Raw genomic sequence first — 18,535 nt, 5'->3', positions numbered from 1 at the left:
GTTCTGCAGGGGCCCCAGAGGACCACGGAGGGGAGGCCAGAACTGAAGACTGCACCTGGTCCAGAGCTGGCGTTAACCTTCTCCCATGGGACAGAGTGGAGAGGGGCTGGTACAAGTGGGGCCTCCCCTTGGGTGCCCTGGGGAAAGGGACTGGCTCCCTCACTCCAGAGGGTCTGAGGGGGCTGCCCCTGGCTCCGCCCTGAGTTGAAGCTGTGAATCCTAGCCCCTCACCCCACCCCACCCCACCCCGTCCAGGGCTCTGTGGAGAAGCGGATGCTTCTTTTCTGTCTCCAGCATGGACCACCCAGCTGTGGAACGAGTGCACACACTCCAGTGACACCAGCTGCAGTCACCGAGAGCATGTTCGGAGTCGGTCACCGCACTGAGCCCTTTCTTTACACAGGGTGAGCATGTGTCCTGGTTTGCTCGGGACAGTTTGCTGGACAATTACGAATGGCGCCTTCTTTCATTCTCGAAGTTTCCTAGATCGGAAGTTAACTATACATTCACCCTAACTTTATAGGTATTATTTTAGTCAATCCCCACAATGCCCCACAAGAGGGGCCCTGCTAGGAGCCCCATTGTATGATGCAGAAATTAAGGCTTAGAGAAGAGAAGTCACTGGCCCCAAGGTCATACAGTTGGAAGTGGCAGATCCGGAAACGTAAGAACTCAGCTCTCGACTTCAAAGCCTCTTTGCTTAGCCACAACATCAGATTTCCTCTCCTAAAATCCTTTGATGCTTTGAAGCTGAGAATCTAGTATCTCCAAATAGTAGAAAAACAACAATTAAAGTCCTGGAGTTATCTTGGCGCCCTTCCCAGGCCCCACATTGGCCATCTCTGACTTGCTATTCCCTTTCTGAGAGATCGCGTGACAAACCTGGCTGGCTCATTGCCAACGGCCGCATCACTATCATCAGATGAAGGAGCCACATTGTGCCTAAGGGGTGCCAGGCGTTGTACAAGGCACGGTCACCTAATCTGCACACCAACCCTACAAGTTGGGTGTTGGTCCTCCTTCCAAAGAAGGGAAGCTGCCCAAGGTCAAACAAGGAGGAGGCAGAGCTGGGCTAGAACTTGGGGTCCCAGTGAATTCCCCATGGTGCACCATCTTGGTGCATTGGCTATGGAAACTCAGTAATGGGTTGCTGTTGGGGCTGCAAGGGAATGGGGTTCTAACGGGTCCATGGTAGAACTGGAAATGGCTAAATCAGGGATATGGACCCACAAACCCACAAGGCCCCCAGGCAATCTGGCTACCAAGAAGCCAGGATTGTCTTGCTCAAGGGGACATCAACAAGCCGGTTGAGTTGGCCTGAGGCCCATCCACAGATGTTCTTCACTTGCTGATGCCTCCTTTAAGAGGTTTTCTGATAGTGTTTTCATTTCTTTGGTGGGAAAGATCAGATGTCTCTCAGAACAGAGCATGGCCACCTTGAAGGGAGAGAACAGCCATTACTGGAGCCCAAACCTCCCCACACCAGTGTCTTACCCAGAGACCATCCCACCGAGAGAGAGCCTCTTCCAGCCCTGCACGCTGGCCTCGAGGGAGGACGACGCACAAGCAAGCATGTTCCAGATGTTCCAGGGAAAACGGGATTTGGGAAAAGGATGTTTGTTCAAAACTTACCAAAAATAGAGAACCGAGAAGAGGAAGATGCAACCTTTTGACCTATTTTAAAGGCTATTTTCCAGGAACAGACAATGTCACAAATGGAAAGGCCAGTGGCTTTGACCATATAAAAACACAAGGCTTTGGTGCATTAAAAACCTCCAAAAACAAAAAGAGAAGTAACTAACCCACTGGTAAAACACATACGCCACAAATATCACAATGGCAACAGATAGAGAGCTCATCCAATGCTTTTAAAATAAACCCATCAAAACCTTGTTAGATAAACAGGTGAAGAAAGCAGATAACGGACCCGAAAGTCTTTAAATGGTTTAAGAAATATGAATATTTTTGTTTCATTGATGACTATATTGTTGTCGGCCGTGGGAACAGTACCAGGTGTCTGACCGGTGGGGCCAGACTGGACCTGGGTTCAGCAACCTCCGTACTTGAGTCAGAGCCAAGACTCAAACCATTTCAGCTCCAGCCCCAGACAATATCCATGACCAGCGATGTGCTAGCGGAGGGACAAGTCTCCCTGGGGACGAGGTCCCACCCTACAGTTGTCCTTTGCCAGGCCCCTGGGGGCTTTCCACGCTGGTGACCTGCTCCTGGCCCATGGTTCCTGCTCTGCCATGTCTGTCTAACGGGCCACCACATCATATTATAATTCTGAAATACCATCATTTGCCCTTTAGCTAATAGGATCTGCTTCACTGGTGTTACCATACGCTGGTGCAGATCCACGGCACTGGCTCTCTCAGACGTGAGCTGGAGGTGGCATATAAGCAGGTGCAACTCTTCCAGAAACACTTTGATGAAACTGAGCAAGGATAGTTCGCTGGGAAACATCAATGTTTTGGAATTTTCTCTGGGGAGATCATTAGAAAATCAAACAGAAAATTATGGACAAAGATGATTAATAAAGGCAATGTTGAATAGCAAAACATGGACGCTCAGATGCTCCAAAGTAAGGTAAAGAATGAAATACAGTACAGGGCCACCCAGAGTCCCCACCCTGCCCCTCACTGCCACTGCCCTCTCTCAGAGCCCCCAGTGCTGGCCAGCGCAGCATCGCCAAGCAGTGCAGGGCCCCCGGGAGGGACGCCAGCCACAAGCATGGCCCTGCTGGGGCCCTGGAGCCAGCCAGCCAGGCTCTGAGAGCTGAGAGCTGCTCTCTCAGTGCAGGAGGCAGACCCAGAGCCTGCCCCACCACTGTCCCGTGTCCCCGCCACTTGTCCCTTCCTCCAAGGGAGCTGCCAGGGAAGAACCCTCTGCTCCCACAAACGCAGACAAAGCGGTCCCTTCCCGCCTCTGTGCTCATCCTTCCCACCATCAGAGTATTCCTTCGACTGTCCCCGAAGGCCCCATTTCCCTGCGGTTCCCACGTGGACCCGGGCTCCTCCAGAGCCTGGAGTCTTTGCCTCTGCATTCCCTGAGGCAGCCCTAGGGCCTCAGCCACTGGACCAGCCGTGGGCAAACTACGGCCCGCGGGCTGGATCCGGCCCGTTCGGCTGTTCTATCCAGCCCGCGGAGCCGAAAGAGTGGAGGGTTCTCTTGCTCTCCCCTCCGCTCCTTTACTTTGAATTTATATTAGTTCACACAAACACTCCATCCATGCTTTTGTTCCGGCCCTCCGGTCCAGTTTAAGAACCCATTGTGGCCCTCGAGTCAAAAAGTTTGCCCACCCCTGGACTGGACTCTGGCTGGGATTTGGGCCCCTTGAGTGTGTCCAGGGTCCGGCTCAGGGCCCCCCCTCCTGGCCACATAACATGGCTGAGCCTGACTCATCCCTGATCTCCACTTGGAGAGAGAGACCCAGAGGAGGCAGGGCCTGGAGACCAGCCACCCAAAGGTGCCTCATCCCCCATCGCGGGGTCCCTGGGCTCCCCCATGTTATGGCGTGGGCTTGCGGCACGGGGTTACAGGCCCTCACTCCGCCTCAGCCCTGCATTTACCCAGCCCAGCAGCCCACAGCCGTGTGTCCAGGGCCCTGGAGCCAAAGGCCACTTCCTGGGCTGGGTCACCACCGCAACATGGCTCCCGCAGCTTAGAAGTGGAGCTTATAGGGATAAACCCCACTTCCGTTCAGCTTAACCTTGTCAGCCTGCGCAAGGACTTGGCGGGGTTCGAGCCCTGGCCCCATTTCCAGCTGTCCTGCACAAGCTTAGATTTGCCGCTGACCTGATGGGGGGGCATCAGCAAGTGGCCCCCACTCTTCAAGCCGCTACCTCACTGTTCTCAGCTGCAAAAGAGGAGGATGATTTCGAGGAGAAGTGGTTAAAACCGGGCGGCAGGAACTCGGGGTCTCCACCGAGGTTACAGTACCTCTGCCACGCGAAACACTTTGCCGGGAGCAACCTCTCATTGATTTCACATGTCAGACAAGGTCAAGGTCTGGGTAAGATTTTTCCTCACTGATTTATAAAACCTGCTGCAAACTGCTGGACACGGTCTCCATGCATCTAGAAATCCCAAGTGAAACTGTAGTAGGTTCTCAAAGGTTAGGACCCGCTTCCTGTTTCCAAGAGTGACACCACCTTTCCCAGGCGAGGCCAGAGGGCCCCGCAGCCTCCTCAGTCCCGCCCCGAAGGCTCTGGGCTCAGAGCAGCCCCCCCGCCACCCTCACCCCCAGGTGCGTAGGAAAGCCCATTTCTTCCCTGTGACTTGTGTTCAGTGTAAGATTTCTCTCACGAAGACTAACTTCTTCAGCCTTCTCACGTGTGCCTGAAGCTTTTCTTCTACCAGTCAGGTCTCTTCCTTCTCCAGTGGGTGGTGCGGTGGTCAGCAGAGTGTCTTCCCTGCGGACGGTCTCAGATGCTTGGGAGGGAAGGGACAGAACCTGGGGAGGTCAGGAGGGGTGGGGGTAGAAACCAGAGATGAACACAGGAACCCAAGCCTGAGCACGGTCCCTGGGGGCCTGTGGCCTCCGGGAGTGACTTCCCTGCTGGGAAAGTTTGTTTTTCTGCTCAGACTTCTGGCCTCACAGTCCCAGGGAGATGTTGGGATTCTGAACCAGGAGCCCGAGCGAGAAGATGGGGGAGCTGTCACAGCCCCGGGCTGAGTGAGGACTCAGTGCCAACCTGGCCAACACTCCCAGCCACCCTGGGGTGGGGAACATGCACCCTCGTGGGCAACCCTGCCACCACAGGGAGACAGCTGGCCTCACGCCCAGTTGGCGACACGGACCTTCGTCACCCCAGTTGTCCTGGCCACCCAAGACAAGCAAATGAAATCCGGGTACTTTAACATCAGATGTGCATACAAACCAAGGCAGGGGAGGGCTGCGACTGGCAACAGAGACCACGGGGGCTTTGAGCCTTCTCTGCCATGTCCTATTTTTTTATTTTTGCAAGAAAATGTATTGATGGACTACTTGGGTGATAATGAAATAATAGTTTTGTTTTTCAAAGGTCAGACTTAAAGAACTTACTGTAAACATGTCAATTGTCTTACAAGAGCCTCGAAACACGTTTCTTTGCAGAGATGGGGACCGCCTGGTTCACCCAGTGCTCCCCACTTGCTGAGTGCTGTGGTGTCAGAGCTGGCTCCTGGGCCTCAGTTTCCCCATCTGTACCATGAGGAGGTGGGCCCGACAGTCTCCAAGGTCCTCCCAGCCCTGACATCAGGTAACCAGAAGCTTCGGGTGTGAGGCAGCGGCGGCCAGTCCCAGCCTGGGGCTCCCCAGGCCTTCTCCGCGGGGGGCGGGCTCACCTCAGATGCAAGCCCTCAGAGGCGTGGGCCACGGGCTGGGGAGTGGTCCCAGGGCCAGGGGCTGACGGCAGAGCCCCCCCGGGCTCTTTGGGCAGGTGAGCTGAGCTGTTTTCCTGAGGACAGTTAGGACAGGTCCCAGAAAGCCTTGGGTTGGGGGTCCCCCAGCCTCAGGGCAGTTGGAGCAAACGCTGACATCGCCCACGTTAGTCTTCTGTCTCCCTGAGTTTGGGATTTAGCAGCCACGACCTGCATGTGTCATTGACAGAGATGTTCTGGTTGGGACATGGCCCCAGTGACCCTGCCCCCACACCCATCGCTATGACAACAGCTCAATAGGGTTCCAAGGGCCGAAGAATCCTGCTTCCACTGAGATGGAGGCTCGCTGAGGTCAGACAAAGGGGGATTAATAGAGCCCTGTTCTCATTAAGCCACAAAGCGCCATTATTCCGCATCGCAACACCCTACCAGGAGATGCCTCGGCCTCTCAGAGCGGTCCCAGCCTCACCCTGAGCCCGGATCAGGGAGGGGGAGGGAGGATCAGGGAAGGGGAGGGAGAGCAGAAGCAACCAGAACATCCAGCAGATGGTTAATGTACAGCATGGCACAGGCAAACAACCCCACGGTTTACAGTCAAATGACAGCGTTGATTATATATATATATATATATATTTTTTTAAATATATTTTATTGATTTTTTACAGAGAGGAAGGGAGAGGGATAGAGAGATGGAAACATCGATGAGAGAGAAGCATCGATCAGCTGCCTCCTGCACGCCCCCTACTGGGGATGTGCCCGCAACCAAGGTACATGCCCTTGACCGGAATCGAACCCGGGACCCCCCAGTCCCCAGGCCGACGCTCTATCCACTGAGCCAAACCGGCCAGGGCAGCGTTGATTATATTTAACGCATTCAAGTCCTCACGATACACGGAAACAGGTCATGGAAACTGTCCACAAGATGCCATTATTTTGTAAAAAAAATCATATACATATGTACACACAACAAGAATGCAGGAGAAAGTATTTCAAAAAAATGTTAGTAGTGATTATCTTTGGAAAGTGTGATTATGTTTCATTTCTTTTTAAAAAATTTATCTGTATTTTCTTTTTTTTTAATATTTTTTTATTGGTTTCAGAGAGGAACGGAGAGGGAGAGAGAGAGAGAAACATCAATGATGAGAGAGAATCATTGATCGGCTGCTTCCTGCACACCCCACACTGGGGATTATGCCCACAACCTGGGCATGTGCCCTGACTGGGAATTGGACCATGACCTCCTGGTTCAACCACTGAGCCACGCTGGCCAGGCTATCTGTATTTCCTATAACAGAAAGTTCTTTTATATTTCTGAAAACTTTTATTTTTCTTAAAAATCGGCGCTGAGAATTCGAGGGTGGTCGTTCCTTCCCTCTGTCATCCAACTTCGGTGAATGGAACCCCGTGAGAAAGCATTGTTTAGGAGCGTCAAGTTTTCTTGATAACTAATATTTTATCAATTCAAATACTTTTTAAAAAACTCTGTTCTATATTCACCAGCATGAAATCGCTCCTCAGCCTTTTGGCTCAGATCAAGGGGAGTATATTAACCAGTATTTACGGAAATGATTCTCAACAACAGCGCATGTTCTCAGAATACGAGGAAAAGAATGTCTCCTTAGCTCTGTCACTGTGAAGGGTTCAAGTTCTACCGCCTTAGATAAAGGCTGATCTCCACGGCTATTGGCTGAGAAGAAGTGTCTGTGCCTCATTAACCACCTTCGGGTTACTTCCTTTACCGAGTATTTGGGGTTAACATGCAGAGAGTGAACTTCACCCCGGGGGCAGGCAGGGAAGGGATGTGTTTTGAAAAGTTTACCACACAAGGACGATTTCATGTGTGGCAGCACTGTGTGCAGGAAAGGACGGGGGTCTGGAAACACAGGGAAGGAAGCTGTGCTGGGAAAAGATAGGTTATCAGGGGCATGATACCCGTGCTCCTGTCTAGCTGATAAACCCAAACACACTCTCCCTCTAAGAGGAGCCGTAGAACCCATGTATGTCTGGCCTCTGTGCCAGGAAAAGCGATGCCTTGCCTGCGCTGTAGATATCTGTTTATCGCGTGGGCCTGGGGATCTTGTAAAGAATGCATTTTCCTCTTTGCTTCGGCCACTAGGAAGCCCTGTGCACGCAGTGATTCTGCACACTGACTTTACCTTTGGCTCCATCTCAGATACATACTTTGATGTTGCCTAGAATTCTTTATTTCTGCTACCCTTTTCATTGTTTGAATTTTTATAAGTAGCATCCAATTGTTTTTGGAATGAAGCGAAGTATGATAAAAGAAGGATTTAGAAGTCTCAGCTTAAAAAAGCAAAAAGGAATCATCACTGTTTTGGTTTGGGCATGGTTCTTTCTGTGAAATATTTCTTTAAAAACTGGGAAGTCGCCCTAGCTGGTTTGGCTCAGTGGATAGAGCCGTCGGCCTGCACACTAAAAGGTCCCAGGTTCGATTCCAGTCAAGGGCACATGCCTGGTTGCGGGCTCGATCCCCAGTGGGGGGCATGCAGGAGGCAGCCAATCAATGATTCTCTCTCATTATTGATGTTTCTCTCTCTCTCCCTCTCTGAAATAAAAAATAAAACAAACAAACAAACAAAACCTGGTAAGTCTATGACACCAAAAGCATAAACTACCGAAGAAAAACTAGGTTGGCTGGACTTCATACAAATTTAAGACGTCCGTGCTTCAAAGGACACTACCAAGAAAAGAGAGCTCACAGGATGGGAAAACACTTACAAATGATGTATCTGATTAGGGGCCTGTACTATATAAGGACCTCTTACAACTCAATAATAAAAAGCCAAATGACACAATTAAAAAATGGGCCAAGGATCTAAATCAGTGGTTCCCAACCTTTTGTTGGCCATGCCCCACCTAAGCATCTCTAAAATCCTGACACCCGCCCCCCCCCTGCCTCGTGACATATAATTCTTATTCAAAAAGTGAACTCCACTCACGTGGAGGAAGCCTAAAAGGCCATTAACTTGGTCTAAACAAGCTTCCAAAGAACATGGCATCCATGAAAGAGAAAAATAAAAGAACGAAAGGACACTGGAGGTACTGAGGAAGAAATCGTTAAAAATAATCTATCTATCTATCTATCTATATATATATATAAAAGCCCAATGACCAGCACAGTGGAACGACCAGAACGACCGGTGGCCATGATGTGCACTGTGGCAGCCAATCAGCCTGATCCAGGCCCTGATTGAGCCTCCCACCACCGGCTGGCCCTGTCCCTGATTGGCCCCCAATACCCCAGTCGGGGGCGGGGCTGGCTGGCCAACCGCCCACAGCCCCTCCCCCTAGCTGGTCCTGCCCTGGATCGGCCCCCAACACCTGATCGGGGTTGGGGCTGGCCGGCCAACCACCTGTGACCCTCCCCCTGGCCAGCCAACCACCCACGGACCCTTTTCCCATCCGGCCCTGCCCCCAATCGGTCCACCCACCCCCACTGGGGGTGGGCCAGCTGGCTAACCACCTGCAGACCCTCCCCCCCGCCAGTCTGGCCCAATGGGCCCCCCATCGGGGTGGGCCAGCCAGATCCCACCCGTGCACGAATTCATGCACCGGGCCTCCAGTAATAATAATATGAAGTGAAATGAAAAAATACCAAATAAAGTTTCAAAACATATAATAGGGAACTGAAATGCATAAATATGTCACAATATATATTTATATACTAGAGGCCCGGTGCACGAAATTCGTGCACTGGGGGGGTGTCCCTCAGCCCAACCTGCACCCTCTCCAATCTGGGACCCCTCGGGGGATGTCCGACTGCCTATTTAGGCCCAATACAGGCAGTCGGACATCCCTTTCACAATCTAGGACTGCTGCCTCCCAACTGCTCGCCCGCCTGCCTGATTGCCCCTAACCACTTCTGCCTGCCAGCCTGATCACCCCCTAACCACTCCCCTGCCAGCCTGATCATCCCCAATTGCCCTCCCCTGACAACCCGGTCACCCCCAAATGCCCTCCCCTGTATATTCCCTCTTTATTAGATAGGGTTTTTTCTTTAGCATATTGGACAGCCCTAACTGGTTTGGCTCAGTGGATGGAGCATCAGCCTGCAGACTGAAGGGTCCCGGGTTCGATTCCGGTCAAGGGCATGTACCTTGGTTGGGGGCACATACCCAGTGGGGAGTGTGCAGGAGGCAGCTGATCGATGTTTCTCTCTCATAGATGTTTCTAGCTCTCTATCCCTTTCTCTTCCTCTCTTTAAAAAATCAATAAAATATATTTTAAAAAAAAAGAAACATTTAAGATTCCTCCATATCTGCCTGGCTGGTGTGACTCAGTGACTGAGACCCCAGGCTGCCACCACTGGAAGGGGATCGCACCCCAGCCAGGCTGAGACCCCAGCCCAGGCTATGGCCGGGGATTGCGCCGGGTGCTGGTGCCTCCCAGCCGGACACCCCAGGCTGCCACCGCTGGGCGGGGATTGCTGTGTGGGGGGCGGGCACCTCGCAGCCGGACACCCTGGACTGCCACTGCTGGCAAGGGATCGCGCTGCAGGGGGTGCACCCCGGCCAGGCTGAGACCCCAGCCCAGGCCGCCGCTGTTGGCCAGAAGATCGCGTGGTGGGGGTGCGCGGCCCTGCCGGCCTGAGACCCCAGCCCAGGCTGTGGCCGGGGATCGTGCTGGGTGCTGGTGCCTCCCAGCTGGACACCCCGGGCTGCCGCCGCTGGGCGGACTGGGGGACTCCGGACTGGGCGCCGCCATCTTGTGGCTATGGGCGCCGCCATTTTTGTAGCAGAGTGATGGTTAATTTGCATATTACTCTTTTATTAGATAGGACTGTTTATGAGGCCCCTAGAACCATAAGAAATGCAAAAAAATTCACTGTTAATAACTCATTCTCAAATTGCCCCCCTTAAAAATCAAATTGCCCCCCTGTGGGGCGTGTGCCCCACGTTGGGAGCCACTGATCTAAATAGACATTTCTCCAAAGAAGACATATGAATGGCTACTAAGAACAAGCAGATATGCTTAGTATCATTAGTCATCAGGGAGATGCAAATCAAAATGAGATGCCACTTCACATTCATGAGGATGGCTATAATGGAAAAGACAGATATGCACAAGAGGTGGGGAGGCTGTGGGGCGGCCCCCAACTTCTCCATTTCAGAAGTCAAGCAGGGCACCCCACCCCCAAGAGGACTCTGCTCTGGGCTCCGGTTTTCAGGACATTCTCAGGCCTCACCTCGTGGTGGACGCCGGCCCTCCAGTTCACCCGCCCCCGTTTACTTCTCCCCCACATTCTGGATTCTTCACAGCCCAGGCTCCTCGGGGGTGACCCTTTCTGAACTTGAGCTTGGGAGCTTCCGTTTAAACTCCCAAGCGAGGAAAGGAGAATTATGGATGTTCCCGACTCTAAGCCTTGAGTCTCTCTCAGGACGCCTTTTGTTGCCAAGGAAAATGAAACAGATGTCTTGGCAGTAGCTTCAGTGCTTCCTGCCAGACCAGGGAGAGCTTGTCTCCAGTGTAGAGGCAGCCAAGAAAGACAAGCCCCAGCTCATGTCATTCCCAGGAAACACGCAAACACACACACACGGGCTCCTTAAACCTGGGAGGCCGCCCTCCCAGCAGCCTCTCACCAGGATTGCAACATCAGCTGTGGAAATGGGCTGTTCCCCTCCCTTCACTCACCTCAGGCCTTCCATCTTCCCCACCCCACCCCGCCCCCCCATTTCCCACCTCCCCCCGCTCCCCATCATCCAGTGACTCTGGGACCCCTTGGCCCGGCAGGGAAGGCCACCTTCCTTGCTGGGCTTGTCCCCATCATGCCGGCTGAATCCCAGGTGAGCTCCCTATCCAAGGGCTTGTGGAGGCATTCCGTGTCTCAGTCACGTGGACCCCACGTGGCAGGCAGCATCTCTCCTCCCTGGCCCTCTCCCTCAGTCCTGAGCATCAAGGGGAGGGGACAAACCTCAGAAATGCCGAGGTTTTGAAAAGCAACTGGTTTTCAGGAGCCTGAGAGGTCGGGCTCGCTGAGAAGAGCTCTGCCGGAGGCTGCGTGGCCACGAGAAAAACAAGCCACCAGTTCTTGCTGGCCTGACGGGCAGGGGCGCAGAGAGGACGGGCGTCCATCCAAGAGACACAGGTGTCACAGGGCCCCTTGCTCCCTGGCAGGTGGAGCCTGCTGACTTGGCATGGAAACCCCTATGAGTGGGCAAGATCCCTTCGCCACCTTCCCTCTTAGCAGGAGGGGAATCCTGTAAGTGCCCACCTGGATGCCCATGCCTGGGAGGCCAGCACGTCTATGAGGACAATGACTTGAGCCACAAAAAAGTGGGCTTGGGGCATCAATCCAGAGACAGCCGCCAGACGAGCCCAGGACTGCAAGCCAATGGGAGGTCCCATCCTCCGGGGAACACGCAGGCACCTCTCTGCGACCAAAGCCAGAGACCAGCGGGGACCCGCATCCAAAACCGACACCAGCCGACTGCCGGGAGAACGGCACAGACCTTACCACAGTGGGAGACCTACAATCTCCCCCCAGGAGTGAGGGGTCAGGGGAACCCAGCGTGAATACAGAACTGCGAGAAACGTGATCATTTAGGGAATAATTACAGATATCCTACCACCATGATACATGTTGACAAAGACCAGTTAAGCATTTATAATCTCCGTGGAGAAAGACTTTCAAGTGACGGAGGGTGGAAGTCACAGGTTCCCATCCTCAGACCCTAAGACTGGAAATAAATGACCAAGGACAACAAGAATAACAGTGACGAAACCTTGGAAACAGAATCACAAACATACCAACACTACTAGCATGTAAAACGGGCGTTCAGCTGTAAACAGGGAGTCAAAGCGACACACTCAGACTTCGTGAAGATGCGGGAAAATGAGGTCACTGCCTGATAAAATCGACGGGATGGGGCCAAAACTATGCGAGAGGAAATTTTGGAGCCTTTCATGCTTTGATTACAATCAACCACAGAGAGAAAAATAAATAATTGATGTCATTCTCAAGGAAAAAAAAAAAACACAACATCTTAAAAACTGAAAAGGATCCCTAACCGGTTTGGCTCAGTGGATAGAGCGTCGGCCTGCGGACTCAAGGGTCCCAGGTTTGATTCCGGTCAAGGGCATGTACCTTGGTTGCGGGCACATCCCCAGTAGGGGGTGTGTAGGAGGCAGCTGATCGATGTTTCTCTCTCATCGATGTTTCTAACTCTCTATCCCTTTCCCTTCCTCTCTGTAAAAGATCAATAAACTATATTTTTTAAAAAAAAAAAACATGAAAAGGAGAAATGGATATGAAAATTAAAATAGAAATGAATTCATGAGATGGGGAAAAAAGTGAAATAGACCTCTAAAACCCAAAACTGGATGTCTGAAAAGATGAATACCTTTCTGACAAATATAACCCATAAAAAACTAGACAAAACGCCTGAGGAAGGAAGATGAGACTATAATCACGACGACGATGATAATTTTAAGATTATAAGAGAACAGAGGTAATAACGCCCAGGTTTCGAGAAGAGGAAATGAGGCACCTTGTGCAAATCTCCGAGCATGTAGTCCTATAGAGCGTGTCCCCTCGCATGTGGCCGAGGGACAGCGTTAAACCTGCGCCCTCCCTGTCCAAAGCCTGCGGCAGGACGAGACGGTCCTGGGACACAGAGGCCCACACCAGGACCCTGCCCGCCCCTCCCGCGGGGCCTGGGAGCAGTCTGGCTCTGCCCCTTGAAAACAGCGCGTCCTGAACCCCAGCCAGCTAAGTTCCGTGCACTTTCCAACGCCCAGGGAGGGCTTGTGGGAGCCTTCAGCAGGGGCCCGAGGGGACCACGGACGCACCTCCCAGGAGGGCTTTCTTGAGGCCCACCGTAGCCCAAGCCCCTGGAGCCTGATGAGGGCTTTGGGCCCAGCTGGGTGTATTTTCCTGCCCCCGAGTCCCCTCCTCGTCCTCAGGAGCCCAAACCACAGCTGGAGCTCAGCTGCAAACCCAGAGCCGAGTGGACCTGGCACGGCCTCCCTGGCTCCCGGGCGGGCGGCTAACCTCGGGGTCCTGGGCGTAAAGCAGCAGCTCAGAATCCGGGCTCTGGCGGGAGTGTGGCGGCCAGGACAGGCGTGGGCACAGGTGGACAAGGGCCGCCCAGACCAGTCCCCGCTCTGAGGAGCCGGGAGGTGAGGTCTGGGGAAGGAAGAGTCCTCTTCCCCAACAGGTGCCGGCTGAGCAGTTACTGCCCTGCGGACTCCCCCTGGGCCCGGGCCCCTGGGCCTCAGTTTACACAGCGGACGCTCCCTGTGTCTTCACTCCACGCAACTGGAGGCCCCGGGGCCTGTACGGACAGCTCCCCTTGGTGAGCTCACTGTCACAGAGACACCGTGCACTGTCCCCCACCGTCCCGGTGCAGAAAAGAACGCCCCGACAAGTGCTGGAAGGAGTCACGATGGGCTTTATTGCAGGACCAGTGCCACGGGCTCGCCAGCAGGTCAACAGAGATGCCTGGCGAGCCCCAGGGCGCCGAGGAGGCCGGGCCACAGCGGAGGAACTCACACCTGAGTGGCAGGTTCTGTCTGTGACCACCCCCCCCCCCCCAGAGGGCCAGCCCCGCACGGGTGCTCTCTGCTCCCACGTCACGTGGCAGTGGGAGGTGGAGGGAGGCAGGCAGGGAGGGGCAGGGCTGGGCGCGGCCAGCAGTGAAGGGGAGTGGACACGAGGCTGAGGCTGTCCCACAGCCACTCAGGGCCAGGAGACGGGGCCCTGGGAGCTGGGTAAGGCAGAGAGGAGGAGGAATTCAGCTCCCAGCCCCAGCCCCGCCCATTTCCTCTCACTCTGGCGCAGGTGGAGAGCAGGGACAGCTGATGGGTGAGTGAGACGCACGACAGGTCAGGCCGAGTGCTCCCACCACCCTCGATCCCAGCACACGGCAGGGACAGGGGACGAGAGGCTCTGATGGCAGCCAGCCCCCGGCTCGGGCAGGGGGCCTCCCTCAGGGTTGTCTGCTGGCCCCAAACAGGAAAGGTCTGGGGTCCTGGTCTCACGCCCCTTCCAAAGCCTCCGCCGGGCAGGACGAGCCAAGGGACAGGAGTGGTTGCATTTCACAGAACACCCGTGTTTCATGAAACTGGGTCTGAACGTGAAGACTCCACCACGAAAAGGCATTCTTGGCTCATTAAACGTCATTCATTCGCGGAGGGTTCCTGAGCGTCGCACCAGGCCCTGGCCGCGCCGGGTGAGGGGTCGGGAGGAGTCTAAGGCACTGGCCCTGCCCTGCACAAGGCTCCTCCTCTCGGGAGGGCAGGGAGGCCTGGCAGCACCTGCTGCTGGACAGGCGAGGCCTTCGGAGGCGCGCGCCAGGCCCCGGCCCCGGCCCGGCCGAGCCCTGCAGGGCGCTGGGATCACAGCTCGGAGCTGCAGGCTGGCACCGGCTCTATGGCCAGAGGCCCAGGGGGCCAGGGTCTGTGTGGCCAGGTCTCCCCTGGGAAAGGAAGAGGGGCAGACCTGGGCTTGCTGGCCCATCCATACCCCAGGAGGGCTGGCCTGATCTCTCTAAACCGGACACGGGAAAGCACCCTGCGTAGCACCTGGGAACCAGAGGCGACTCAGGGACGCCCCAGCCAGCCAGGCTCCCGCAGGCACCCACTCAACATCCCTCCCCTGGGGGACCCTCCCGGAGGCACAGGCCCAGGAGCCATGCTGCCCCCCAGCCCCACCCCCACCCAGGGTGGCAGACGCTCCGCCCTGTGCTGAGGCGGCAGAGCCGGTGGGCACAGTGGACACAGTCTCCCTGCCCTGCATGAGCTGCCCTGGGTTCCCCGTCCCAGTCCATCCTGGGCCAGGCTCCCGGTTAGCCGGTATCCCCACCTGCTCCCCCTCCACATGCTGTGGCTAAGACAGCTGGGCTCATTCCTCTGGGGACCCTCTCTGTGTACCACGCAGGGGTCCGTGACCCCACCGGCCAGAGAAAAAGGCACAGGTAGGACAGGGTTTCTGTGACTTCGGCTTCCCCCCTCGGCACTAGAGATTCGGGCCTGCAAGGCACAGTCCCCACCTCGCCACAGGCTCCCCCCACGGGAGCGGGGCTGCCAGCCCGGGGCCAGCACAGGGCAGGGGGGTCAGAAGAGGCTGGGGGCGGCCTGGCCAGGCGCGTCGTGGTCCCGGATGTACTGCAGGATGTCTATCTCGTCCATGGCGTGGATCTGCTGCTGCTGCTGCTGCTGCGGCGGCGGCGGCGGTGGCGGCCCGGCCACGGCCTCAGACGGGCCCGCTCTGGGGGGAGCAGCTGGCTTTCTGGGTGGCGCTGGCTTAGCTGCCACAGGCGGTTTGGGCTTAGGCGGGGGCTGGGGTTTGGTCTCAGCCCCCAGGTTCAGAATCTGGTCCAAGTCCTCTTCAATTCTAGGGCACCAGAGGGAGATGCCTTGAGCACAGCCTCCCGGGACAGGAGCCACCGGGGGCGGGCAGACCCCCCCCCCCCGCATGACAGTGAGGGCCCCTCCGCCTCTGCTCCTCCAGCTGAACTTGGTCCGGAGGGAGCTCAGCCCCTGAAGTGAGCCATCCTGGTTCCGCCTCAGGCTCTGCCACAGGTTCCTGCCCTCAGGCAGCTCTGCCCGCCCCCCCTCCCCCCCCCCGCCCTGCAGTGCCCCTCAGTGGACCACACGGGTACTGGGCAGAGCCCACCAAGGCCTGGGGCCACCGCAGCCAGGGCCCCCCCGAGACTCCACCTTGGCCCTGGACCTCCTAGCCCATGGAAGCGGGTGGGTGGGGTAACCGAGGCCGCAGCCATGTGACGGGCACACGGGCCGTTGCAGGTACCGCACGGCGGTTAAGAATCAGGGTCACGTCCGGCCTCGTCCTCTTTGCTGAGGGAGCGCCTGCCGCCAGCTCCTGCTGGAGGGGCTCAGTGCCTGGAGACCAGGTGCACGATGGGGGACCCACTCAACCCACCCCACCACCACCCACCCTCCCACCCCCCGGGGCTCCAGCCATCCCAGGAGGTGGTGCTCAGGGACAGGTGGCTCCTGGAGGCCCAGCTCAGAGGTGCCCACGCCCCCACGGACAGCCCTTCCCGGGGCAGCCCTGCGGCAGGTGCGGCTCCTGCATCCTCCGCTGGAGTCCGGGGCCCGGAAGCAGCTCAGGGACCGAATTCTGCTGACAGGGGCCCTGGCCACGGCAGCTGCACGCTTGTGTCACGGTCGAGAGTGCACGGGGGCGGCACAGCGGCTCTGAGCGAAAGGCACCGGTGGCTCTGCAGCGGGGTGGGTGGTCCCACGCGGGGTGGGGGGTCTCACGCGGGGAGGGTGGTCTCAGGCGGGGAGGGTGGTCTCACGCGGGGAGGGTGGTCTCAGGCGGGGAGGGTGGTCTCAGGCGGGGAGGGAGGTCTCACGCGGGGAGGGAGGTCTCACGCGGGGAGGGTGGTCTCAGGCGGGGTGGGTGGTCTCAGGCGGGGAGGGTGGTCTCAGGCGGGGTGGGTGGTCTCAGGCGGGGAGGGTGGTCTCACGCGGGGAGGGTGGTCTCAGGCGGGGAGGGTGGTCTCAGGCGGGGAGGGTGGTCTCAGGCGGGGAGGGAGGTCTCACGCGGGGAGGGTGGTCTCAGGCGGGGAGGGAGGTCTCACGCGGGGAGGGTGGTCTCAGGCGGGGTGGGTGGTCTCAGGCGGGGAGGGGGGTCTCAGGCGGGGAGGGGGGTCTCAGGCGGGGAGGGGGGTCTCACGCGGGGAGGGTGGTCTCAGGCGGGGTGGGTGGTCTCACGCGGGGAGGGTGGTCTCAGGCGGGGAGGGGGGTCTCAGGCGGGGAGGGGGGTCTCACGCGGGGAGGGTGGTCTCAGGCGGGGTGGGTGGTCTCACGCGGGGAGGGTGGTCTCAGGCGGGGAGGGGGGTCTCAGGCGGGGAGGGGGGTCTCACGCGGGGAGGGTGGTCTCAGGCGGGGTGGGGGGTCTCAGGCGGGGAGGGGGGTCTCTCGCGGGGAGGGTGGTCTCACGCGGGGAGGGTGGTCTCACGCGGGGAGGGTGGTCTCACGCGGGGTGGGGGGTCTCACGCGGGGAGGGGGGTCTCAGGCGGGGAGGGGGGTCTCAGGCGGGGAGGGGGGTCTCTCGCGGGGAGGGTGGTCTCACGCGGGGAGGGTGGTCTCACGCGGGGAGGGTGGTCTCACGTGGGGTGGGAGGTCTCACGCGGGGAGGGTGGTCTCAGACGGGGAGGGTGGTCTCACGCGGGGAGGGGGGTCTCACGCGGGGAGGGGGGTCTCAGACGGGGAGGGTGGTCTCACGCGGGGAGGGTGGTCTCACGCGGGGCCCAGGTGGCCGCATGGACCCCCTATCTGAGTGCTCCGTTTCCAGCCGGGCTCTGCGTCCCGGCTAATAGGTCCCACGGACACAGTGAAATGTTTCCCCCTCAAGCCACTCACGTGCTCAGAGGCCTGCTTCACAGGTGCTGCCCCAGCCGTCCGGCCACGGGGCCCCTTTGAAGGTAACCCCTTTGAACCCCCCCCTCAAAGGATGTGGTGTAGACCCCAGGCGTGTGAGTGCCGCGTCCCAGATTCAGAATCAGTGACGCCAGGAGCTGCCCGCTGGGACGAACTGAGCTCCAGCGGCAGAGGCTCCCTGGGTGGGACACGCCCCACCGGGCCCTCTGCCCTCCAGAGCCGACCGTCCTCTGCTTCCCTGTGCCTCAGTTTCTCCCCTGAACACACAGCAACCCCGGCTCCTCCAGCCTGCCAGACCGCCAGGGGCGAGGACACGGGGGCAGCATGAACAGATCAGGGGCGTGGGGAGATGCAGACACAAGGAGCAGCCGTCCTGTGGGGGGCTCGGACTCAGAGACCGAGCCATGCCCACGGCTGCTAACGACAGCCTCCCGGGCCAGCGCCTCACGGCTGTTCCTGGAGAGAAACAGCTCCGCTTCCCGTGAACCGCAGGCCCGGCCCGCATCCCGGGGGGCCCAGGTGCTGTGATGCAGAGACGCCCGGTGCTGAGCACCCCGAGCCCCGGAAGCTGCCGCCCAGCCTCTCCTCGTCCAGGTGCTGGAGGGTCCTCGAAGGTGTGGGAGGACGGGACACGGGCAGGGGGACCTGGGTGCCAGGGCACTCGGACCTCCCCACGCTCCATCTCCTACAAAGTGGAGGTAACAGCACCCAGCCGGAGCAATGGGGAGGACGAGGTCAAGTGCAAAGAGCCCAGCACGCAGCGGGGCCCGCTCTCCGTGAGCACACGGTCTGCCAAGCC

The 18,535-nt window shown here is 57.4% G+C and overlaps 1 protein-coding gene across 3 annotated transcripts in view; it reads right to left on the bottom strand.

Moving 5' to 3' along the window:
* The window catches only part of HS1BP3 (HCLS1 binding protein 3), a 54,566-nt gene that overhangs the window by 22,584 nt on the left and 13,447 nt on the right, over positions 1-18,535 (bottom strand). Inside the window, exon 7 of one of the 3 annotated variants that reach the window (XM_080685175.1) lies at positions 4,006-4,456. The exons of 1 other annotated variant lie outside the window; for it this stretch is intronic. In XM_080685175.1, the coding sequence (XP_080541301.1) occupies positions 4,399-4,456 (58 nt within the window). In that variant the 3' untranslated portion in view covers positions 4,006-4,398. Of the gene's footprint in view, positions 1-4,005; positions 4,457-13,759; positions 15,719-18,535 lie in introns of those variants that run through there. One more of the 3 variants, XM_080685173.1, reaches the window with a different exon arrangement.

Source organism: Plecotus auritus (genome assembly GCF_963455305.1).
Source record: "Plecotus auritus genome assembly, chromosome: 8".
Taxonomy (NCBI): Eukaryota; Metazoa; Chordata; class Mammalia; order Chiroptera; family Vespertilionidae; genus Plecotus; species Plecotus auritus.
The sequence above is the reverse complement of the archived record's forward strand: the minus strand, read 5'-3'. Positions and strand labels throughout refer to the sequence as shown.